Raw genomic sequence first — 25,683 nt, forward strand, 5'->3', positions numbered from 1 at the left:
AATTACTGCGAGCGAGAGCGATAGTTATGGAAATATTGTTGAATAATGGAACAAAGTCAAGACAAAAATAAACCGGTAGACGTGATTCAAGCGCGACAATGGAGTTACGGAATAATTACGATCCGAGGAACGCGAGTCTCAAAATGCCGAGCAATTTTTCTCCGTAATTAAGAAAAGTTCCTTTCCTCGATGGCGAATGGCTAATGCATTTTTTAAGTAAAAGAGAAGCAATGAAGATTTGCAGGTTGAAATGCAATGATTAACTTGGTAAATTTGAAAAGATTCTTTAAGATCGTTGCTATTCGTTTCTTTTTCATTATTCGCAATCTGGAAAATCAAAGGAATTCCACAGAGCTTCCGAAATTCCTGTTTCTCAATTAAAACGGCACATTCTAGAAAATAGCTTGACGCGTGCTGGTGATTATTGAGGTGATATGAAATAACGTTCGAGCGACGATAGTATTGATTGCACGTCGGTTACCGTATGGTTTCAGTATTAGTGACTACATTGCACTAGCAAACTCGTCTAAACGTGAGCGGAGAAATTTCATTCTTCGCTCTATCTAAAACCTCTGTGCTCGTTTCCGCGTAACTGCGTTCGATAATTTAAATAACTCAAGGCACTTATCCGTGGAAAAATATGAAAATTAGAAAAATATTTTCACCGTCATTGAGGAAAGTTTCAGATACACAGAATTCCCAAGATATTGGACACAAAAGGATGGAACGCGCGCCGCAAAACGTCAGAAGCTATTGGTTGGCAGGAAATAAATCAGTATGACGAACTAGGGCGAGAGGGAAGGAGAGGGTAAGGCAACCCCATAATTTGACATCAGCCGTGTTCCGTCAGTAACTCCGGCTTAATTACATTCCACGATGTTCGCCGTTCATTGTATTCTTGGACGAAGTTATGTTTCCCAGGACAAAGACGAAGACACCTTGAACGTTAAAAGGAATTCCCTGGTAACGCGAGTGATCTGCATCGCGCTCATACAGCGAAAATTAGTTCGATTTCGTATACGCAACCACCCATGCCCACACAGTGATACACCAAAGTATTGCGATACTTGCGGTCAACTTCTATCAATCTATCGTGCCGCTTACTCGAAATATTTTGAAACAGTATTAACATTTCGTCGTAATTTTCTTTTCATTTGATTTCCTGTCCTTTGTCACACAAATATTGTTTGTCTCGATGATCACATACGTCTCTTAAATTCATTCCAAGTACATTTCACACATTCGCAATAATTTGGAAATGTACAAATACTTATGGACAATAGTGTACCTGTTTCTATGTTACTTATTCACCAAACGATGAACAAAAGTTCATCAGGAGAACTTTTTTTTTATCGATAACAAGTCCAATCATTGGTTTGCACGAACTCAGTGTTCCCACGACGAACAAACTAGAAGGGAACAGAGCTAGCAAGCAAGGTGAACGTGTGCGAGCAAAACCGCTAGAGCTAGAAAAATGGCGCGAGAAGATAGATCGGGCAACGATCTAATTTTATCCGTGAGCCGAGAGGGAGGGCACGGTCTCCCACACAGTGAAAAGGGAAAACGAGCTTCTGCAGGGCGGCTTGTGCAGGCCGGGATGAAAAAAGCTGCTCATCGAAGCTTGCGACGACGGGAAACCGAAGCGATCGACGTCATCCGGGGCTTGTCAGCTCCTGGAAGCTTTGATCGCTCGGCCGAATGCCGTTTCTCGTCAAACAGAGACAAAGACATCTCGGCTAACTACGCTTGCAACGAAGAAGGACACGTTCTGCCTATTATATTTTACTCGCACGAGCTACGTCGAAAATATATGGACCATCGGTTTACCGGCGATCCAATGAAACGTTTCAGGAATCGTGCCCTGTTTGTTACATGTCGGGCCATTTTGGTTTCTATGCACCGTAGTTTTGGTTTCCTGTTTCAATTAAATGGAGAATAGATATTCTGTGAGCAATTTTGCCGATGACTAGATTAGTCTATTAAGAATCAAGCAACGAAAGAACACATAAAAGATGCGTTAAATCAGACCTGCGATTCTTTAGGGAAAATGCTGTCTAACCTTGAAGAAGTATCGTAGGAATCTTTTATCATTTTCTCTGTGTGTATTCGCCATCTATCTTCAGCGTCGGTGAAGCTTCGAAACGTGGAAAGTAGACACATCCGAGCAGAAGCGAGACGCCGGCGAAAATGTCTGACTAAATTGCTTGTCTCGCGTTCTCCCTCCTTCCTTCCTTCCTTCCTTCCTTCCTTCCTTCCTTCCTTCCTACCTACCTTTCTCGCTAGAAAAAACCTACAGGACGCGACAGATGGCTCTCCGTGACACTGCAACTTTTTTGCAGGAATAAATGATTAAGAACGCAAAGACAGAAGGGGACAAGATTGAGTCGATGAATCGAGAACTTTGTTGCTATTCTTCCATCGTACATTCGCTTGAAAAAATTTCGAGTATTTAATTGGCAAAACAGATTCGAAGCTGTTCGTATTATAGGATTATATAATAATTGGTGATTGATTTTCAACAACCACTTCAGCCAGCCATCGATGACGAATTCTCTATTTACGTGGCCTAATATTCCACTTTGCGTCGTGGACAACGTTACGAGTGTCGAACACGTGTGGATAACAGCCTCCTATTTGTACGTTTATTCGATATCGGTAGTCACTGCAATGCAGACAACGTGTCAAATAAACAGCGAATACCTAATATCGCCAGCTATAACCGTAACGAGAGGAGTTGGAATGATCGTTATCGAACTAACCGCGCGATTATTTAAACCGAAGCTTCTCGGACACGAACACCACTGACATAGTTTAAGAACTTGTTCTACTAGATTGGTGTACATTATACATATAGCATAGCTCTAAGTATATAGATATATAGATACGTGGTCTTATAGCTTCGAATACCTACTAACGTCCGTGGAAAAAGGGGACGATGGCAAAGTTCATTTACTCGTCGACGAAAATCCTTTCGCTTCACTGACTCGTGACTCGTTAATGTACGTGGCGAGAAAAATGAACGTTTCTCGTGGTTTTAATTAAACATTAATCAACTGATATTATATAGAAGAATAATAAACGAAACTTTTAGCGCATGAGAGCAACATATAATTATTATTTTATCCATATTTCAACGAACTGGATTCAAGTACTTAATGTTTGATAAATTTGATATTTTATAAATTTGATAAAATGCGATATTTAAACGAAGATTAATTCTAACAATTTCGTATCGAGAATTTTGAAGTTTCAGAACGTAATATTTCAGAATATAAATTCAGAATATACATTTTTTACAAATACAGGGTGAAAAACAACATTTTGGAAAAATATAGTTAATAAATATACTCAAACTGTGTTACGTTCATCAGAACCCAATTTTAAAAATTATCGAATGAACTAATCGGTATGTCGATTATGCAGAATGTTACAAAGGAACAAATGCGGACGCGATCGAATCGGTATTATGCTACCGTTCGCAAAAGTGTCAACGCTCGTTACATTTTTCGTGCAAGCGGATCGCGTCTTGCATACCTAACGCGCAATTAACCAGCGTGTAATTTCACTCTCATATTGTTTGTCTCGCGCGTAAAGTCCAACTGGCTGACCTCTGATAAAGAAGGAATGAGAGAGAAGAAGTAAAAGGATAAAAAAATGCCCGTAATTAGACCCTAGCACGGCTCAAACTGTCGCGACAGATGTCCCCAACTTTCGGAAGCAAAAGTCCGAAAAGCATTAAACACGACTTTTATATATATGTTACTTAGAAGGAATTTTATTCTCAGCCAATTTTTATTAGAATAAAGGAAGGTTATGGAACAAACGTCTAGAAAAAAAAAAGAAAGAAACTGTAGAATAAAAAAAGATTCATTATACTAAACTCCTATCCATCCTACTATCTCTACTTCTCTCGCCAATATTTCTGACATCCTGTATCTTCCAGCATGAAACTAAATAAATGATGATTTTAAAAAATATTTTTAAGAAATATATGATTGAATTAAAATTCTGATAATTTGTATTTGCGTCATTATAGTCATATTCCCCCGTATAATGAGCAACAACCAGCGGCTGTGTTAAACGAAGATGGTGGAAGCGACGGTCGATCTGAAGGTGTCGGATCTCGAAGACACTCAGATCGAAGAGGCAGAAGACAGAAAGGAAAGAAGTGGCGACATCAAGAGACCAATAGACCGAGACAAAAGCCGAAGAATACAGAATGGAAAGAGGGAGAGCTCGATGGCTTTTTAGAATTTTTAATAAGCGACATCGGCACGCTTGCGATTCTCCGCAAAAGCGGAAATGTAAATTCAGCGTTTTCGCCAGCTGGAAGGGAAGAACTGACTGGCCTCTTGTAATGCCAACATTAAAATTGCAAACCATGCAACCAGCATAGCCAAGCCTTCGTCTTCGCGAGACTGTGTGTCTCTCTTTAGCCATCTCTTTCACCCTCGCAATTCCCTCTCTTACTTTGGACGGGCATGATTGTCCGCGGAAATCTTCAAGTACCAACGTGGAAACACTGTTCGAGCAGCAGTAAATGAAAGCCGGCGTTACTCGTGGAAACGCGTCTGCGGATGCGTCATATTAAAGTCTGGTATTGTTCATTTCGAACGCAGACGACGCTTGGAAAAGTGAGTTAGTAAGAAAAAGAGAGGGTATAGCAGCGAGACAAGAATAGATAGAAACCGAGGGATGATCGGGGATTAGCCGGAATTCGTAATTTCAAATTATTATAGGCCCGCGGTCTGTCCTCTGGAAAACGCGAATTTGCCACTCATAAACTGGCGTAATATTCTGTTTAAAACTCAGATAAAAATAAACATAAATATCGAAAATCCATGATAGGTAATTCCAACGTTCACTGACCTAATGAATTTTTACATTTTTTTACGCTTCTTCCTAGGTTTGCGTAACAATTAAAGATAAATGAAATACGATAAAAAGAAATCTACTAATACAATTCTTCATCTTAGTAATATAAATTTAAAGAAGAATAAAGAAGCGATATTGATTAACTCCACAAATTGAAAAGTAAAGAAACGAGTTTCGAATTTTTTAAGTATTTGGAATATATATCATTTTCTTGTGGTAAATGAAGTCATGGAAATAGATAATTTGTTTCTTTCAAAAATTCAATACTAATCGCGTATCCAAGTAATGAAATGGAGAAACTTATAAAGAGTGGAGTTGAATAGTTCGGTTTCTAAGAGGCTCATACGTATTATGTATATTGCTTGCCTCTAAGAAACTAGGTGTTAGATCTGACGAGAACATTACACGTAAATAATTTCAATATACTATTGCGACCTTTGCAAAAGACAAGTACGCATAAGTAAATAATAAATAATATTTCCACGACCGATCGTGACTAATGGCTGACATAAACAAACAACCGGCAACGCGACGAACACGCGATTCGATAAACGACCGTTATCGACAGTTACTAATAATTTTGCATTTTCGATAGATACGATCTTTTATCGAATGCGAAGATTAACACGTGTAAAAGTAAAACTCCGATCGGAATATATATTCGATATCGAAAACAAGTACATACAATACTCTGGTAATCGCGATGAAGCAAGACTGCGAATGGCAAGATGAGCATCACGAAACGCACTTTAATTGCAATGAAATGCGAGCTTACCTACGCACATCCGTTGAGAAATAGCCCGATGAGGCCGTCACGTGTTCTGCTCGATTTTTTGACAACACTAAATACCACCGAAAACTGACAGCACTACGCAACAACACACGAAACAAACCAGCCGGCCGGCCGCGCACCGACTACGAAAACTCGTTCACATTCGCGCACGATCGCGCCCAACCAACATGGATGCTTGTGGCGCGCTCTGTCAGAGAAAATATTATATTTTTCTCATATAATTCAAAAATCGAATCTAGCGAAAGAATTCTATGCAACATATGATTTTAATTGGCCACAAATTTTATATCTTTAAAATTATTTTAATAATCTTCTTCTAATGAATTCCCAATAAAGCAAAAATATATCAACCTTTCGGAAATAAAGAAAGAACTTTCCCATGTACACGTCACAAATAAAGGATTAATAACTTTATTTTCAATAAAACATTTCATTATAAGAATCTAGTTTATTCGCCTTAGATCGTGTGAAGATTACTGTAATAACGTAATATAAGGAATTAGTTAAGGAATATTGGCAAGGTAATCCTTGACATTGGAAGGTTCCAATCTTCTGAAACCATTTGCATCACAAATACCAACTTCTATATTATCAGCAGTCATCTGCCCTTCGAATCCTTCCTTCAAAGTTAAAATAGCAGTATGGACAGCATCGTCCAGTTCCAAACTTTTGCTATATCTCTTCTCAAGGAATACTTTTCCATTTACAAAGTTTTTGCCCATTGCTGTAGCCTTCCATGCAAAGAATGCACCAGAAGGATCGCACTGGTATAAACATGGCTTCCCATTATCCCAGCCACAAATTAGCAAAGAGACTCCAAAGGGTCTGACTCCTCTATAGTTTTGCAATATATTAGTTGTATTGAATGTTCAATAAATTAAAAAATTATGTAAATGATATTTACCCAGACTGTGTATATTCTTGCATGAGCGTGGCAACTCTTTGCACCAATTGCGCAGTAGGTATCGGTTCTTGATAAATGAGCTGATACTGCTGTGCAATTTTACGTGCTTGTTTTACTAATAATCTGTAATCTGGACCCATCCCACTGTAGACCATACCAATATGTTTCGTAATCATTTCTACTTTCTGCACGCTGTGTTCATCGTACAATATTGATTTGTGTTTGTTTTCTGTGGCAAGAACAACTCCATTTGATGCTCTGATACCAACACTAGCTGCTCCAGCAGCAACTGCAGCTAAAGCATATTCTATCTGCACCAATTTTCCAGACGGGCTGTAACAAAGTATATTGTGACATATTTACGTTTTGAAACTTATTCTATATACATATTTGACGAGTCATTATATACTCCATTGAAATCAATTTGTTTTCAATAAGAGAATAGATCGAGTAATATTAATTTTTATAACTAGTCTTAGATAAATAAAAGTATATGAAAAGATTTGCTTTCTTGTTAATGTATATTCAATAATAAATCCTGTAAACTGATAAACGTATTTCATTTGTAGGTTAGGTTAATGAGAACTTTTACTAATTTATTAAACCATAGGAAGTGGATGATATTAATTATGAAGTCGAATTTATTCGTTAAAGTCAAAGAATTCTTATAAGAAATAACAATATTTACCTGAAAGTTGTTAACGAGAAGCTATATCGTTCCGAAGCCATGACAATTACTTTGCAACAATACAGGTTACTAAATACAGTGAAACTTTCGGTACAAGGTTTGGCAACATGCAAGAACGGATAACAACAGGGATTTTTATACTAGGGATATTTTGTGTTGCTATATAAATTTGTGGTTATACTTTTAAATCAAAATTTCTGTACATTTTTTTTAGATCTATTTGCTATTATCTACTTACTATCTATTAAATTCAGCCATTATGAATCAAAATCTTGGAAATCTTGCATTTCCTCGAGACAATCCGTGAAGAATCCTTTTATCGATGCGAAGTATGTGTTTGATTAAAAAAATGATCAAAAAATGATTCTATATAGTAGGATCCAACTTCAAATAAAAGAAAGATGTCAATTTTATGACGATTTTTAACTAAATATTTCGAACGAATACCATCAAAAAATAAGATTTATCGTACTAATAAATTCTTCTAGGACCTATATCAATGTATAGTGCAAAATTTTGCACATTGTAGTAAAAATATTTTCGATACAACCTTGTATCTCTTCCATTGCGTTTATTAAATTAATTTCAGAATATAGTAACACAAATATCTATCATACATACGGAAATGGCCGAAGAAAATAAAAAGGATACCAAAAATCAAGTAGAAGAATTGTACACATGGATCTCTAAAATTCCACTTTCAAAATCAACAAAGAATTTATCTAGAGACCTTTCGGATGCTGGTAGTTATAGCACGAAACAATTATTCCGATATTCATTTAGCTTCTTATAATTAAAATAATAAGGAAACCTGTTCCTTAGTAATAATAGCGGAAATCCTTAAAATATATTACCCTCGCTATGTTGATCTCCATAATTACGTACCAGCCAACAGTTTAACTACGAAGATAGAAAATTGGAAAGTGTTAAATCGAAAAGTACTAAATAAAATTGATATGAAATTAACTAAAAATGTTATTAATCAATTAGCAAACTGTCATCCTGGAGCTGCTGAAAATATGTTATTAGAAATAAGAAAGAAAATTATAAAAGATGGAATTGAGCCCCGAAATCTTCAGGACCTACCACAAAATGACTCTATTGAAGAAGGTAATACAAACATTAGATGCATATTGATAGGAATTTAATCATAATGTTTCCAAAGCGTATGATACTTTGTTTAGGCAATAATATAAAAGTTACGGCACAGTTATCAAAGAAATCAATGTCAAGTCCTACTGGTCATCCAATTTTGAAGGCTCTTGATTGTAAGAGATCAATATTTACACGCGCCAGAGAAATGTTCTACTTTATATTGGAATGGCTCATAAGTTGGCTATACACCTCGAATTACTTTCAGAATATAAAGTTTCAATTAGAGAATCAAAATTCGTGTAAGTTGTATGTATACCTACCAAAATTAAAAGATGGTAGTATATAGACGAATTCCTCTGCAAAAGAATTTCCATATATTTTGCTACCTGTTAAAGTGAAAGAAGATGCCGAGGCGTCTAGAACACAAAGAACATCGGAGAATATCAACGAAGAAGACGCTGTTCCTCGTCACGTATACGCGCAATTAAGACGAAAAATCCGGAAGATCGACGATATTATCTGCACCCTAAATCACAAGCTTGCGTACCTTGAGAGCACGATAAAGCTGAAAGACCTGCGAATATCCAACCTAACGTCGGAGATCATAGACAACACTGTGGAATCCAAACAATTTGCAAAAAACCAAATAAACGATGCACAAACTTCGATCGCATAATATTCAGAAAAAAGTAAAAATGGAGTAACAGTGCCAATGATACTAAATAAATACAATTACCATAGAACTAATTAGGATACCTGTCGCTTTATTTTTTTTAAAGATGATGTACATTAATTCTCCACGTATGATATAGATATACTAGTTACGATCATAAAATTCTTATGTACCTCTACTTCCACATAACTTTAACGAAACGTTTAGTAATAATTTTTTCGTAATAATACTCGTTTCGTATACTTCTAATTGTATATGATCGCTCTGATTCATATGCACTACGTCATAAATACGTGCAACATCTTTTTGCATTATAACGAATATTAATGAGGCGACACACTATGCTAACATTTAGACTATCATCAGTGTGAAATGATCGATATTGGAGGAAAGTGGCACTTAAATAAAAATAGAAAACACTTTATACTATAATGTTCCATTCGACACGAAGTTTTTATCTTTGAAAATCGTCACACTGATCTGAAAAGACGATAAAACAAAAACGCATGCTATTTGACTACATTCGACATTGTAAAGGCAAAGAGAAACACACTTGACATGGACTAACTACGCGAATGCGTATACATATATATTCAAGACGCTTAGGATTGAAAAATGTAACGAGCTCCTTTTCAGAACGAGGCTACGAGAAACTTGACATTAAGGTTTGTAAAAGCCACTCTCTCATCACTGTTCTCTACGAAGAGAGAGTGGGGTAATGCTTGGTGCAGGGTCACGTATCGCAATGTCAGTACAGAGGCAACACTTCGCCAGAAACGGCGACTCTTGAGCCAGTCTGAATGAAAATTTGGTAGCGACTGGTGTGAGTATAATTCAACGTTAAATTAACAGAATTTTTCTGCCGGCTTTTTGTGCTCACTGCTTGACACTTTTCGCGCTGTTCTTTTGAAATGCGTCTACCGTTCTCATTCGACTGTAATCATATTAATATATTCTATTGTTTCATTTATCGCAAGTAAAATAGCTTTCTACGCCTGTAGATAAATACAAATTGCAAAATTGAATACTCCATTTAATAATTTTCATGAAATTATATATAAATTTCATAATTTTGTATAGAATAGTTTATATATAATTGGAAAGTATGTGAGTATGAAGAAAATGTTTTATTGCATATACATACGTTACCGTAACAAGATATGCACAGGTGCACAAAGTTCACGAAACGAAATTCTAATATTAGGGTACTACATTCTAAAAAAAGTAGTTATTTTACACGTTATTTTGTACAACTTATTCTTTGAGGTAGAACGTCATATTGTCAGTGTCTCTAATCGTTCGCGTTCATGGTCGTCAACTTTTTACTAGCTGCATATGTCGTAAAAGAGTAAAATTTCCGGTTCTTAAGTCTAAACGTATGTATATGGGAAGGAAATTTTGTTTTTCATAATTTGTTAAATCCATCAAGATCTGAAAATTGTATAAAGCCTGCAGATTCTAATTGAATTAACACACGTTTTATATCTATATTGTCAATGTAAATTTTCTGCGCAATATTCTTTCTTTATTACATTTCAATAAATGTTATTATAATATACTGCCAATTTATATACTATCCATTTAGCTCATGCTAGCAAAAATGCTACATTGCACGACGTTGTGTTATCTGGCTGCAGCTGCATTGCTCGCTGTATTTTTGTTCTTTTCGGCGGTCTACTTTTTCATTCAGTACACGTTCGGAGTCTGCAAGAGTAAGAACAGAATGGATGGAAAGACTGTGATAATCACTGGATGCACATCCGGCATTGGGAAAGAAACTGCAAAAGATATCGCGAAAAGAGGAGCGAGATTGATCATGGCCTGTCGAAATATGGAGTCAGCGAACAAATTAAAAGGTTCATCTTAAACCTTACTTTTATCATAATATAATTAAATCACCATCATTGTTCAAGTTCTATTGCGTTGTAAATAAACAGAATGTCCTTGGAATTTGTTAAACACGAGGCAATATAATCAATTACAAATGTATTCCAATTAAGTAAGATGATTATGTTTATACTATAAATAAACATTAAATCTTTGAAATCATTTGTAATTGTAACTTGGCTAGCACTTAATTATAAAACTGTAAGAAACTATTTAGAGGAAAAACGATATATTAATATGATACTAATAGATAATTTTAAGTTGTTAATATAATAGCCTTTGAAACTAAATAAGTTTTTTAAAATTGGATCAACGACCTGGATTTTTTTGAGAAATTAGAAGGATTAGTTTATTAAATAACGTACAAAAAATTGTAATTGCTCGCGAAGAAAAAGGTAGAGGTCGAATTTTTCAACTTTTTTATCTAAGCTCGTAATGAAAATTTAAATAACACATATTAAACATTCATGTCAGTTATATATATGCTAAAAATTTTATCGATTTCACTTTATGTAGAAACAAGCGACAGGTATCGAAATTTTCAGCATGTATACAGCATGTATATGAACATGTATGTTGGAAGTCGCTATATATTTAAAGAACAAAACCTTCTTGTTTCATATGTTTTTTATTTCACAATTCAAATTTGTTGTTTCATAGAGGAATTAATAAAGGAATCAGGCAACGAGAACATCGTTGCTCGAGAGTTAAACTTGTCGTCATTGACTTCGGTAAGAGAATTTGCGCAGCAAATAAACCGTGAAGAGTCTAGGTTGGATGTATTAATTCATAACGCAGGAACTGCAGACTTATTCAAAAAAAAAGTGACGGAAGACGGTCTGGAAATGACTATGGGAACAAATCACTATGGTCCATTTTTACTTACACATCTTTTGATCGGTACGATAATTTCTTTTTTAACGTTTTCATTCTTCATCCTAAGATACTACCTGCAGAATTATTTTACAGACTTACTAAAACGATCGAAACCAAGTCGAATAATCGTCGTTGCATCGGGACTGTATTACTTAGCGAGGTTAAATTTAAACAATGTAAATCCAACTACGACCTTGCCTGGCTATTTGTACTATGTTTCCAAATATGCAAACATCGTTTTTACGCTAGAATTAGCGCGACGTCTTGAAGGTTCTGGCGTGACAGCCAATTGTCTTCATCCTGGTTTAATAAGCACTGGAATCTGGAAAAGTGTTCCGCCTCCATTTTCTTGGGGATTAAATTTTTTGCTGAACACATTTTCCAAAACAACCGAACAGGGCGCGCAAACAACGATACATCTTGCAGTGTCCAGTGAAGTTAGTGGAATTTCTGGCAAATATTTTTCGGATTGTCGTGTAAGCAAAACTTGTCACAATTTTTTGTTTACAAATAGCATTTCTTAAATAACGATGATATTGTTTACTGCTACATATCATTAATTTTAGGAAACCGAACTTCCTCACGGGATAAAGAATCCATCTCAAGGTAAAAAGTTTTGGGAACTCAGCGAAACCATGGTGAAACTCCAACCATCAGATCCAAAAATATAAAAGTTCACATAAACATATTTTGTTAATCTATGTAAAAAATCTATGTAATCTATGTTAAAAGCCGCAAATTTTCTGTAATTAAAAGGCTTCTAATTTGTTAAACTTTTTATATGAATGATTTGTATTTAATTATCCCGCAAAATGATAATCGAGAAATAGTAATACGTGTCTCATATTTCATTTACACATTTTAATTTGATTTAGAAAAATAACAACCATTGATGTTGCACTCGCGTAATATTCTATTGAAAATACTTAATATAGAATTAGCAATCACAGAAATAGGTTCTTATTTATGTGTTTAATGTTTTATCGCATTTGAGACTTAGAGTGCAGGAAGCAATCTTTCCCATTCTCGCAATCTTTCCCATTCTCGCAATCTTTCCCATTCTCGCAATCTTTCCCATTCTCGCAATCTTTCCCATTCTCGCATTCTTTCAGGAAAGAACTCAATTTTGATCGATGGATGAAGATTCAGCTCCAGGAAATTGTTATGCTCGGATATCCATCTTACATTCTTAAGTTGACCATCGTGCTTACGGATCGGTTCGCCATTCATAACAAAGTTCGACCATACGCTGGTAAAAATTTCCATCATAGGGATCTCTGGTGCGTTGCTGTTGAAGTATGGGAAGTGGCTTTTCATGAAGAAAAGATACTGCAGATCGTCATGATAGCATACACCTGAAGGACACGTAAAACGTTTAAAATGTGATCCTCATTGTGTTTCCAGCCAAACGAAGAGTAAAGAGTTTTACCATATGGTGTAGCGGCGTTCAACGTATAAAAGCTATATCGTCCTTCGAAAGCAAATTTATAAAAGTAATCCGGGAATTTCGAATACGTAGCTAATAACTTGATTACTCGGTACATAGAAAATTTAGTTATAGCATCACCATATATCTGAAAAAGATTTGATATTTTGTTTATGATTTCAATGGAAAGCAAATTACAATTAGAGCACGAAGAGAATTTGATACGTACTTCACCGAGCTTTCTGTAGCTAGCTGAGTTAAGTGGCTGATCGTTGAAATAAAATTATCGTAATTCCCTACTGACGTAATTCGATCGTGATGTATTACGATCATACATAAATATGATCGGAGCGAGAGTATTCCAATTCAGGGCACATAGAATTACTTCTTAATGTGGCATTTTCATACATTGCGCAATTCAATAAAATAATTGGATATACTCAATTTTCATATCTTTATAATATATTTATGCAAAATATCTTAATTCAAATACTCACAAGCAGCTATACTGCCAAATTCGACTTCCGTAACTCCCATCATTAAAGGAACTTGATAGAAACTCCGTTGCTTTATCGCGTCGGACGGCTGTTCAGACAGGAACATTTACACACTAGGAACTTCCGCTTCCACAGCTGGTGACCACAGCACAATGGGATTTCCACGCCAATCCTGTCAAAAATATAATGTCACTAATGTTCCTAGTTGCCCAGATTTTTACATGCTGGGTCTATATTGTTATACTAAACGCACATATAAGTCGCGTAACTGTGAAGTTTTCTGCAGGTTTTGGGCGGAAACAGCGCACCATAGCACTAGTCGAATCAGTAGGGCAATCAAATAATCGTGCCTGTCTATGAGCTAGCTACAATTGTTCATGTTGCGATATTCCGGAATAAACATTCAGTTTTATAGGCGAAGAACTCATCGCGATAGCTCTGTGAAGCAGTGTTCCGAATTATTGATAGGTAATATATAACTTTCTAATAAAATTTGGTTACTTGTATTATACCTACATTATATTACACATATTTATTTCAGATCATCTCCTTTCTTATATGATCTTGCTCATCTAAATCCACGGAATGCCAAATCTGTTATACAAGAAATAATCAACGAAAAGCATCACGACTTTGAGAAAAATAAGAAGAATTATCCTGGTCTAGATACAGTATGTTCAACGTATAATTATATTAAAAATATATTTTCAAGAGTATTAATTATAATCTTTTAATAAACATCTGTTTCTTTCAGCTTATTTTCTTCAACTTGGTTTCTTTGATTGATATTTCCAACGTCTGATTTCAGACATCCTGTAACAACCGCCTGTGCAATATTCATGTCTGAAATACTATTTAGATGTCGTATTAAAAATAAAATAGATATTTCAAAGAGTCTTTTTATACTTACTCTTATATTAGAGATAATTGTTAGTACCACTGTCATATTTTCATAATCGAACATATCATATGGAAACGGAATACGCTATATTAATAATATTCCATTCACATTCACAGTATAAGGTATTAAGTAAACGATTTGCTCCATCTGTGATGAATTTCTTACACGCAATAATTTACGTATCCATCCCTAAACACTTAATTCAAGGAATAAAAATGAGATCAGCCTTCAAAGCAATAGAAAACTGGAGAAATTTATTAATACTCAATGAAGATCGTGTTAAGTTTGATACTGATTACAAGTGGCATTTATATGAAAGCGTCCGATCTGATAGTTGGCCCCACAGATGATGATTTCATACTAAAAGCCTTATTAATGGCTGTAAATTTATTACGTGAATTTAAAAGTCATATAGAAGAACTTGAAGCTGTATATTAGATATTTGAACCAATTTTAAAATTATTTATATGGAATTCTTTTGACAAATATCCTCCAAACGTGAAGAAACATATTATACAATTACGAAAAGATTTGAAAGAACAAAAAATTGGAATACATTATGGTTGAAAAGAAGAAACCAAAACCATTAAGACTGTACGAGCCGCAAATTGAAGCAGTATATGTAAAAATCGAATTTTTAATTTCAAATCACGCCGTTTTATAAATTCAGAAATGTTATTAAGTTTCGTATATTCTATACAGACATGACGGTAAGAAACAACGTTATAACGTAATAGGTAAACATAGGACTGTATTCAGGGAGAAAGAGAAAAAAGAAAGAGAAAACTTGTTGCACAAGAATAAGAAAGAAATGAAAGGTGCTATGCGTGAAATACGAAGACAGATCTTGTTTAACAAAACTACAAATAAAACAACAGATTAAGAGCGATGAAGAAAAGGATCTTTGACGAAACCAGTGCAACAGAGTGAATTAGAGAAATTAAAACGGAAGAAGTAATAGTAATGGAATAAACCGCGCATTCCGGAGTACGTGTATATTATCTTTCTTGGACAATATTAGTATTTTGAATGATTTTGTGCGATTGTATCAACGATGACCTCGGATATAACGGATCGTGATTATTATATTAGCGTTTTTTAAGATTCTTATAATTTCATTAACTGTAATAAATGTAAATAAACATTTTCATAATAAGTAAATCTTTTAACCCATTTCATTTGTGAAAACAATACTGTAATCGTATCATACGGAGTCAATTCCTTATGGGAAAATCTAGCAGGAAACACAATAAAAATAAAATTCATATTACGTGCGAGACTTAGTTTTCAAGAAAAATGAGTTCGAATATTTGTCGAGTGTACTTGAATTTGGCCTAACAGAGGTATGGAGTAATTAATAGCTCTCCTTAAAAACAAAGATTGATCCAAGGGGTACAGGGAGGTACGGAGAGGAGTATATAAGGGCAGTTTCACTTGGACTGAGATTCAGTCAGATAGGGTTTACTTGTTCTGTGGATAAGTACGTTAAGTCTCACCCGAATCGTGGACCAGTAAGTTAAGTTCGACTTAGACTATGGAAGAAATCGCATTCGTCATCCCGTTGATCGTGGATTCGTTATTGAGTCTAAGATCATTGCCATTCACATCTCGAGTATCTAATTACCACGATTATTTGTCAAATTCTGTCATAATCATAATTGTACTAGTAAATATCTTTTCTAAAGACATTTAGTAGTAAAAAGTAAATTTCTTTTCCAAAGAAAGATTTGTTACACGCCTCTAACCCTAATGATAACCCGAAATATATGTAATAAATGGTTTCTCGAGATACATTTTTTACTATTTAATATTTTAATAATAATAATATTTTCTTACTATTTATTTCTTACTTACTATGTTCTGTTTAGTTAAGATGTTATTGTCCTAAAACGATTAGAATGAATCAAATAATCAGCCGGTTTACGAAAACTTATGAAACTTTCACCAACATGTACCTTACACTTTTGTAATAACACCAAAATGACACCGAACCACCTATAATTTTTTTACATAGGGAGATACTCGTGATTACCCCGTCGCTGTTCTTTGTTGAAGCGGCGGGGTAGTGTCGGACTCTCACCGATTAAAACCACACGGTTGCCTATACTCAATGCTTAACAGGAGTGCCCCGGGACCTCCTAGAAAAAGGAAAAAGGAAAAAAGAAAATATAGTAAATGGTTAATTTCTTTTGCTGAGGCACGATTAATTTCTCTTACAATTAATTTCACTATTGCGCCATTTTGTCATTCTCATACTTGCGTATCTCGCATAGGAAAGTAATATGAACTTTTGCGTAGAATTGTACAATTAAATAAGTTCTTGTAGCGTGGAACTCAATAGATTCTTGTCTATGCTAGCGTGCAATCAACCATTGCAGATCCCTAACTTTGAGGATTATGTTACGACCGTTCGCGGAGAGACGCGGTCTTGAGGGAACGCGTCAGCGAGAGGCGTAAATTCTCGCTACGATTCAGCAAATCGACGCCGCGAAATGGTCGCTCCCCGTGTTTCGATTAGGATAATCGGGGTGGTTCAATGAATGCAATTGTATTCTACAGTAGTAGAATATATATATTTATATCAGATTATCACTTACAACTTGTACATAAAGTATTGGTTCTAATCGTATCGGAAGTTACGGATAGAATGTTCGAGTGAGACCTTGTAAAATACGACTGATTTGTATGCGATCGTATGATTAGAGTTTTTGCCTGAGACTGATTTATTTGACTGTTCGAATGTGACTGATGAGTTTGACTGTTCGAATGCGACTGATGAGTTAGAATGCTTGATGGAGAAAAGACTGTCTTGAACCGATTCTTTTGTCTTTCGGGGAGACAACCCCCACCACCCTAGGATCACGCCACCGCACGCGCCAGTGAACACGTAGGCCGATTTCTTCGTAAAATTAAACAGATCTCAATCGAAATCTCTGGAACTCGCGGCCAGGCGGTAACCATACGCTTGTCACGACCGGCTCACTTTAAAATCGGAGATAAAGATGTGGCGGCACTCGGCGACAATGTATATCGCTGAAGTGCCTAATGAACCATCAACATCCCAACGGTCCTTCCACCGAAGGCTCTAGAAGAAAGAGCGCGTGGCAACGGCCGCGGACGCCAGGCAAATGCGTGGACGGTGGGGATGTTGAGGGATAACAAAAGAAAGCGATCGGATCCGATCGAAAGTAAAAAATCATAAGAGCTTCAGTCTTAAAAAGTCACGCTTAGAGCTCGGAAGTAGATTGTAAAACCAAGTGTTAGAAGAAAAATAAAGTTTCTTTTTTTTTATTCTTTTTTGTTGTTCTTTTGCATAATTTTACGTGACATTTTGGCGATCCTGCCAGGATAGTGAAAAGTGTTTGTTCGGAAACCAAAAGACATTCATCATCTACGGAAGATAGAATTATTTGGGACTACGGTCATCCGCAACAACAAAGTAACTATCACGAACCAAGCGAAGTGACAATAAAAGAGAAATCAGCGCAATAATGTCTAAGGCAACCGAATCTCAAACTTCAACCTCAACTGACCCAATGTTGCGAGCAATATGGGACAGTATTCAAAAACAGAATGAGAATATTGCCCTTTTACGAGGGGAAATGTTACGTTTGTCTATGCAAAATGACGAAGAGAACAGACACAGGACAGCAGAAATCGAGAATCTCGGGAAAACCGTCGCAGCGCTACGGACTGGGTTCGGATCCCCTGCGACCGATGACTTTGTTTCCATTATCACCGAAGACAATGAAAGTGCGTCGACAGCAATCAATCGCACCGGGAATATGGCAGAAGCACGCAAACTGTCAGGGTTAGCAGCTCCAGACATCCCACCTGTTCACCTCAACATCGAACAACCCGAGGTGGAAGAAAGAGGCTATTTTCCGCCCGCTTCTCCCACTCTACGAGCTAAGGATGCAATACGCTACATCCCAACGCTCAACGGAGATGATGATGTAGGAGTTGAAGACTTCATCAAAGAAGTGAGAAGTATGAAGGATCGCTGTATGGAGCAAGATCTGTTGCTAAAAGCAATAAAAGTGGAAAAAATCGTGGGAAAAGCAGCCCAAAGTATTCGCAACATTCCTATTGAGTGTTACAGTGATCTGTACGACGCACTGAGAAATAACTTAGCAGCACAAGTGACTTCGGATGAGTATCAAGAACAATTACGAGAGTTGAGACAGGGGCGCGAGGAATCAGTGCAAAGTTTTAATATTCGGTTTAGAAGAATACTCAACCGTTTGCTGTACGCAGTAACCAATGAGTACCCACAACCACTGACACGTAAAATTATGACCGAAGAAATCACGAAGAAGACTGTTCGTGTGTACCTAAAGGGACTCAGACGCGACATAGGGCGAATATTATTAAGCAGTGAACCCTTGAATCTTCCGGAAGCTGAAAAAAAGGCAGCCGATGTAGAACGCTACTTGCGAGAAGAACGACAACCTAATTGGTCATGTAATCGCTTACCTTCCGCTAGTAATCACGCAAACAACCAGCCAATGCAGAAAATAGACCACCTGCTGAACGCGCGCAGAGAAGTGCTTCAAGTGCGGAAAGCTGGGACATATTGCCAACAAGTGTCAAAATTTTCTACCACCGAGCCAGCGCGATCGACCACCCGCAAGGATTCAGGCAGTCCAGGAAAGGGACAAAATACAAGGAACAACATCGAACCAGGAGATGGACGAACCGTACGAGACATACGAGTCAACATCGCCACGGGAAGACTACTCGCAATACCTTTGTCAACCCGAACCGAAGAGCGAGTATTTCTGGTCGACACAGGAGCAGGCATAAACCTGGTGAAACGTAACAAAACTGTCAACGCGATACAAATAGGGCCTAAACAAAAATTTTCTATGGGACGAGACAAATACGAAACTAACGAATACGTAACGAAACGAATTTTTGGACAAAATCACATTTTTCACATAGTACCGAACAACTTCCCTATTATCGAAGATGGAATCATTGGGCTACCATGTTTAGAGAAGTATAACTATTCAATATCCAATGACAAAATCCGACTAAACGACAAAACCATTTTATTTCAGAAACCAATACACTTAACTCCTGGAGAAAACAGAGTTCAAACAATCTATCTGGAAGGCAAACCAACTAAAGTATGTTTTATCAATACTGGTGAGCAAAACATTGAAATTTCTAGCAATATTCAAAATTCTCATGACTTTTCCAACGTATCAAAACTAAAAAGCCTAGTGAGAACAGATCACATTGAAAAACCAATCCGTGAATCCATCGAAAAGATTATTCTCCATTATATTGACATCTTTAATTTAGAAACCGATCTTTTGCCCTGTACTAATTTAACTCAGCACACAATTTCGTTAACTAAAGACAAAATCATTAACACACGATCGTATAGACCACCGGAATGTCACCGTGACGAGATTTCGCGACAAATAGGAGACATGTTGAAGAAAAATATTATAGAAGAATCCGAATCTCCTTATAACTCTCCGGTATGGGTAGTTCCAAAAAAATTAGACGCCTCAGGAAAACAGAAATGGAGGATAGTTATCGATTTCAGGAAACTAAATGAACTCACAGAACAAGACGCTTACCCTTTACCCGATATAGACGACATTTTAACACAATTAGGAAACGCAAAATTCTTTTCGGCACTTGATTTATCCTCAGGATTCCACCAAATTCCAATGAACGAGAAATCTAAAAAATATACCGCTTTTTCGACACCGCAAGGGCATTTTCAGTTCAATCGAATGCCATTCGGACTTAAAAACGCACCCGCTACCTTTCAAAGATTAATGGACAGAGCCTTGACTGGACTTGTAGGAAAATACTGCTTTGTTTATTTGGACGACATAGTGATATTCGGAAAAACGATTCAAGAACATAACGAAAACCTCGCGATAGTATTTCAGAGACTCAGAGAATTAGGACTTAAATTGCAACCGGACAAATGTGAATTCGTAAAACCGGAACTAGAATACTTAGGCCATGTAGTTTCATCCGAAGGAGTTAAACCAAACCCCAAGAAATTAGACGCTGTAAAAAACTTTCGATTACCCCGCAATGCCACGGACGTGAAATCATTCTTAGGTTTAGCAGGTTATTACCGCAAATTCATTCGAAACTTTTCCAAAATCGCGAAAAGCCTTACAGACTTAACAAAAAAGGACACACCATTTCATTGGACTGACAAACACCAGACTAGCTTTGATACTTTAAAAGACAAACTCTGTAATTTCCCAATATTAGCTTATCCAGACTTTAACAAAACCTTTACCTTAACTACCGACGCAAGTAACGAAGGACTAGGAGCAATACTGTCACAGGACGGTCATCCTTGTTGTTACATTTCAAGAACACTGAATCCACCCGAACGAAACTATACCACGACAGAAAAAGAACTTCTAGCCATCGTATGGGCCGTGAAAAGATTAAGACAATACTTGTTAGGACGACGCTTCATTATTCGAACCGACCACCAAGCTCTTAAGTGGTTGCACAATTGCAAAGACCCTTCTAGCAGACTGATCCGTTGGAGACTTAAACTCGAAGAATATGACTATGAAATCGAATATACAAAAGGTAAAGATAACACAGCTGCAGATGCTTTATCCAGAGTTCACGCGGTAACTCGCGACGAAGTAGTTAACCTCGACCTAGTAATTGATCACACTAATTCATTCAACGCATGGAAAGAGAACAACGAAAATCCGAAACTCTTAGAAATTAAACCGAACGACCAAACATTTTACCAATTAACTCGAAACGACTTAGGAGAATACGACGAGACACTTTGGATCAGAAGACTTTACAAAATTCTTAAAGATACAACAAAAATCGGCATAGGAAATAACGATTTCACTGAATTAGAGAAAACGCAGATTAAACTCATGCTAATATATTTTAACGACACGTACAAGAAAATTACTTATGCACCTAATCCCATCTTAAAACTAGACGAAAACGAAATACTACAAGCAATAAAGGAAAACCATAACGACACCGTAGGACATTTAGGGATACAAAAAACGTATCAACGAATCAAGGATAAATTCAAAATTTCCGGACTTTTAGAAAAAGTAGAAAACTTTGTGAAAACATGCGACACATGTCAAAAGGAGAAACTAACACGTATCAGGCCCAAAGAATCCCCACAAATCTCAGACACGCCACTTAACCCTAACGACAAAATCGCTATGGACATCATAGGACCGATGACGAAAACCAAACGCGGAAACCAATACATACTTTCAATTCACGATGAACTTACGAAATATCTGATACTAGTTCCCCTTAAAACGCAACGAACTGAATCCATAATTAATGCGCTCATTGAACACTATATTTACATATTTTCGGCACCAAAAACGATCCTAACAGACCAGGGACAAAATTTTGTTAGCGATTTAATGACGAAATTTGAAGAAGCTTTTAAAATCAAACACATCAAAACAACTTCATTTCACCCACAGAGTAACGGATCTCTCGAAAGAACGCATGCCTCAGTTAAAGATTTAATTCGTACTGCATTACACGACAATGACAAAGAATGGGACGAAGTACTTAATTTCATTTGTTTAGGGTACAACACCGCGAAACATGAAGGAACAGGATTCTCTCCCTTTGAATTGACCTTTGGGCGAAAAGCTAACTTACCTTCCGCAATATCCAAATTCCCCACACTTACCTATGATGATATGTACTCACTTTGGCAAAAACAACTGAATAAATATTGGGAAACAGCTCACAAAACGCTTATTCAGAATAAGCAACGATACAAGCGAGACCAAGAAAGAAAGATTGTTAAAACTCAGACCGTGTTTAGAAAAGGAGACTTTGTTTTAATTCACAACGACCATAAAAGAGATAAGTTGCACATTGAATGGTTAGGACCTTACAGGATTAACGATGTGAAAACTCCTTATTACATTATTTCTATCGACAATGCTAAGAAAAAGATACATGGTAACCGACTGAAAGCGTACTTTTTTCAGGATAATGCTGACCCTAGCACTAGTAATAATACCCTTAATTAGATGCCTTGAATTCACGGGATAGGAATTACGCTTTGTAAACAAACCCAACCAATTCACGATCGAAAACTACAACATGATTACGCCTCTGAAATTGTTAGCTTCCCGAACACTAACAAATATTGTAAAATTGCTATATTTAAGATTAACGAAATAACTTTTGTACCATTACATGCAGAAAACCAATTCATAATGATCCCTAAAAAAAAAAGGGGGGTAAACATATCCTTCGATCTACATTTAAATAATTCCATTCTACTAAGATCTTAGAGGACCAAGATCAATCTAACCAGGGGGGTATGTCACGACCGGCTCACTTTAAAATCGGAGATAAAGATGTGGCGGCACTCGGCGACAATGTATATCGCTGAAGTGCCTAATGAACCATCAACATCCCAACGGTCCTTCCACCGAAGGCTCTAGAAGAAAGAGCGCGTGGCAACGGCCGCGGACGCCAGGCAAATGCGTGGACGGTGGGGATGTTGAGGGATAACAAAAGAAAGCGATCGGATCCGATCGAAAGTAAAAAATCATAAGAGCTTCAGTCTTAAAAAGTCACGCTTAGAGCTCGGAAGTAGATTGTAAAACCAAGTGTTAGAAGAAAAATAAAGTTTCTTTTTTTTTATTCTTTTTTGTTGTTCTTTTGCATAATTTTACGTGACACGCTCGTCGATACATTGTATTGATATACGACGCCGGCGGACCGCTGGCGACGGTTAGAAACACGACATTGAAGGCGCGCCGCGACAATGTACGGACTTCTGGTTGCCAGCCTGCCCGCGGTATGTGAACCGGTGGAGGAGAGTGTTACTCGACGTAACAGATTAAATACATACAGTGCTGGACAAAAGTATTGGCACAGCATGATTGTTATGATAGAAATGCTTATAACTACTAAACAAATTGATTTAAACAAAAAACTTTTTGACGTATTTATTTATTATCTATTCTAGTTTATTACATAACAAGAGCAACAATATAAATAAAATAATACGCAAAATAATAACAAAAATATATTTTTTGAACATTTTATGGGTGGACAAAACTATTGGCACAGTAGAATATTTACGCTTATAACTAATTACATAATAAACTTCTAATATTTTGTTGGCAGTCCTTTTCTTTTAAGGACTTCCTTTAATCTTCTGGGCATCGAGTGGACTAATTTTTTAGTGAATTCAGGTACAATATTGCTCCATTCCTGCAGAAGAACTTTCTTCAGTTCAGACTTGCTTGTGATATTATGTTTCCTAATTCTTTTTTCCAATTCGTTCCACACGTGCTCAATGGGATTCATATCGGGACTTTGAGGTGGTGTGTTTAATGTGTGGGCAGTATTATATATTATCCACTGACGAACAATATACGCCATATGTTTAGGATCTCGATCCTGCTGAAAATAGAAATCCCTGGGGAGGTTTAATTTTTGAGTACTTTTCAAAAGATTTTGCTTGAGTATATTTAAATATACATATTTATCCATTATCTCATCAATGAATATAAGTTCTCCTACACCCGATGATGCCATACATCCCCACACTATTAAACCACCACCCCCATGTTTCATGGTGGCTTGCAGATTCAGTTCGTCCATCTCTGTGTTGGGTTTTCGCCATACTAATATTCTGCCGTCAGATTTAAAAATATTAAACTTACTTTCATCTGAAAACATGATCTTTTCCCAAAAATCAGTATCTTTCGTAACAAACTCTTTCGCGAATTCCACTCTTTTCTTTTGGTTTATTTTACTGATGTAGGGCTTTCTTCGTGCTGCACGGGCAGAATAACCGGCATCCTTCAATACCCTACGTACAGTTTTGGTACTTACTTCTTTTTCACACTCAGCTTTTAACATCGAAGCAATTTCAGTCGAATTAGTTTTTGGATCCTTCTTTACAATATTTACGATTTTCCTTTTTTCTCGAATTGTTACCTTAGAAGGGCGACCACTCCTAATTTGATTCTCTAGATTTTCTTCACTTTTAAAGCGTTTTATGACTGAACGCACAGTAAAACGACTTCTGTTTATGATTTGTGCAATTTCGTTGTAAGATTTATTCATCTTATATAAATTTAATATTATTTTTCTTTCTTCAATTGTGGTTTCTTTCGTTTTTCTAGACATTATTACTCTTTCTTGGTTTTTTGTTGTTTAATAACTGAAGTCTCCAGTTTCACTGATCGAGTGTTATAATTAAGAAGATTAAAGGAAGTCCTTAAAAGAAAAGGACTGCCAACAAAATATTAGAAGTTTATTATGTAATTAGTTATAAGCGTAAATATTCTACTGTGCCAATACTTTTGTCCACCCATAAAATGTTCAAAAAATATATTTTTGTTATTATTTTGCGTATTATTTTATTTATATTGTTGCTCTTGTTATGTAATAAACTAGGATAGATAATAAATAAATACGTCAAAAAGTTTTTTGTTTAAATCAATTTGTTTAATAGTTATAAGCATTTGTATCATAACAATCTTGCTGTGCCAATACTTTTGTCCAGCACTGTAGGTTCTTACATGTGCTATATTACAACTAAACAGGGCAAGATCCCTAATCTTACAGATTCGTGTGTATGCTAATTTTACTTGAACTGAGTACTCGATAGCATGGTGTAGTACTAGTACGGAAACAACCAGAACAATAAGCTTGAACACTGTCATTTAGCTCCCTGATATTATTTACCGGTCGAAAATATACTTTGTACAGCGGTAAGTGCTAATTTGTATTCAAAACGGTCTGGAAAGATTCCACAAAGGCAGGGAGAATGATTGTGCAACGGAATCTTTTGATTTTCAGCGAGTAGCAAGTTGACATGCTTGTCCGTTTTCGCGCGGTTAGATGAAGCTGTTCACGCGCTTTGATTTCTCATCCGTAAACATTTATAGATACAGTGCTGGACAAAAGTATTGGCACAGCATGATTGTTATGATAGAAATGCTTATAACTACTAAACAAATTGATTTAAACAAAAAACTTTTTGACGTATTTATTTATTATCTATTCTAGTTTATTACATAACAAGAGCAAC

The 25,683-nt window shown here is 36.3% G+C and overlaps 4 protein-coding genes across 9 annotated transcripts in view; 2 read left to right on the top strand and 2 right to left on the bottom strand.

Annotated features, from left to right (window-relative positions):
• Positions 1–5,834, bottom strand: part of LOC132913968 (RNA-binding protein Musashi homolog 2) — a 126,897-nt gene extending 121,063 nt beyond the window's left edge. Inside the window, exon 1 of one of the 3 annotated variants that reach the window (XM_060972673.1) lies at positions 5,651–5,834. The gene's annotated coding sequence lies outside the window, so the exon portion shown is untranslated. The remainder of the gene's footprint in view (positions 1–5,650) is intronic. The other 2 variants (XM_060972670.1, XM_060972669.1) reach the window with 2 other exon arrangements.
• A 231-nt stretch (positions 5,835–6,065) lies between these two features.
• On the bottom strand, positions 6,066–7,393 carry LOC132913975 (proteasome subunit alpha type-2). Its single transcript, XM_060972686.1, has 3 exons — positions 7,261–7,393; positions 6,573–6,905; positions 6,066–6,502 (listed from the first exon to the last, which is right to left on the bottom strand). The coding sequence occupies exons 1-3, from the start codon at positions 7,299–7,301 to the stop codon at positions 6,172–6,174; spliced, it is 705 nt and encodes a 234-aa protein (XP_060828669.1). The 5' UTR covers positions 7,302–7,393; the 3' UTR covers positions 6,066–6,171.
• A 208-nt stretch (positions 7,394–7,601) lies between these two features.
• Positions 7,602–9,286, top strand: LOC132913977 (uncharacterized). The gene is made up of 3 exons (XM_060972688.1): positions 7,602–8,370; positions 8,445–8,654; positions 8,751–9,286. Exons 1-3 carry the CDS (start codon positions 8,217–8,219, stop codon positions 9,029–9,031), a joined length of 645 nt encoding a protein of 214 aa, XP_060828671.1. The 5' UTR covers positions 7,602–8,216; the 3' UTR covers positions 9,032–9,286.
• A 140-nt stretch (positions 9,287–9,426) lies between these two features.
• On the top strand, positions 9,427–12,564 carry LOC132913970 (retinol dehydrogenase 14). 4 transcript variants are annotated; one of them, XM_060972676.1, is made up of 5 exons: positions 9,427–9,693; positions 10,614–10,884; positions 11,576–11,815; positions 11,885–12,267; positions 12,358–12,564. In XM_060972676.1, exons 1-5 carry the CDS (start codon positions 9,604–9,606, stop codon positions 12,460–12,462), a joined length of 1,089 nt encoding a protein of 362 aa, XP_060828659.1. In that variant the 5' UTR covers positions 9,427–9,603; the 3' UTR covers positions 12,463–12,564. The 4 variants fall into 4 exon arrangements, with proteins under 4 accessions (XP_060828659.1, XP_060828662.1, XP_060828661.1 ...); XM_060972679.1 differs by lacking the exon at positions 9,427–9,693 and adding an exon at positions 9,726–9,851 and having other exon boundaries at positions 10,719–10,884; XM_060972678.1 differs by lacking the exon at positions 9,427–9,693 and adding an exon at positions 9,748–9,851 and having other exon boundaries at positions 10,666–10,884.
• The last annotated feature ends 13,119 nt before the right edge of the window (positions 12,565–25,683 follow it).

Source organism: Bombus pascuorum, chromosome 14 (assembly GCF_905332965.1).
Source record: "Bombus pascuorum chromosome 14, iyBomPasc1.1, whole genome shotgun sequence".
In the NCBI taxonomy this organism is placed as follows: domain Eukaryota; kingdom Metazoa; phylum Arthropoda; class Insecta; order Hymenoptera; family Apidae; genus Bombus; species Bombus pascuorum.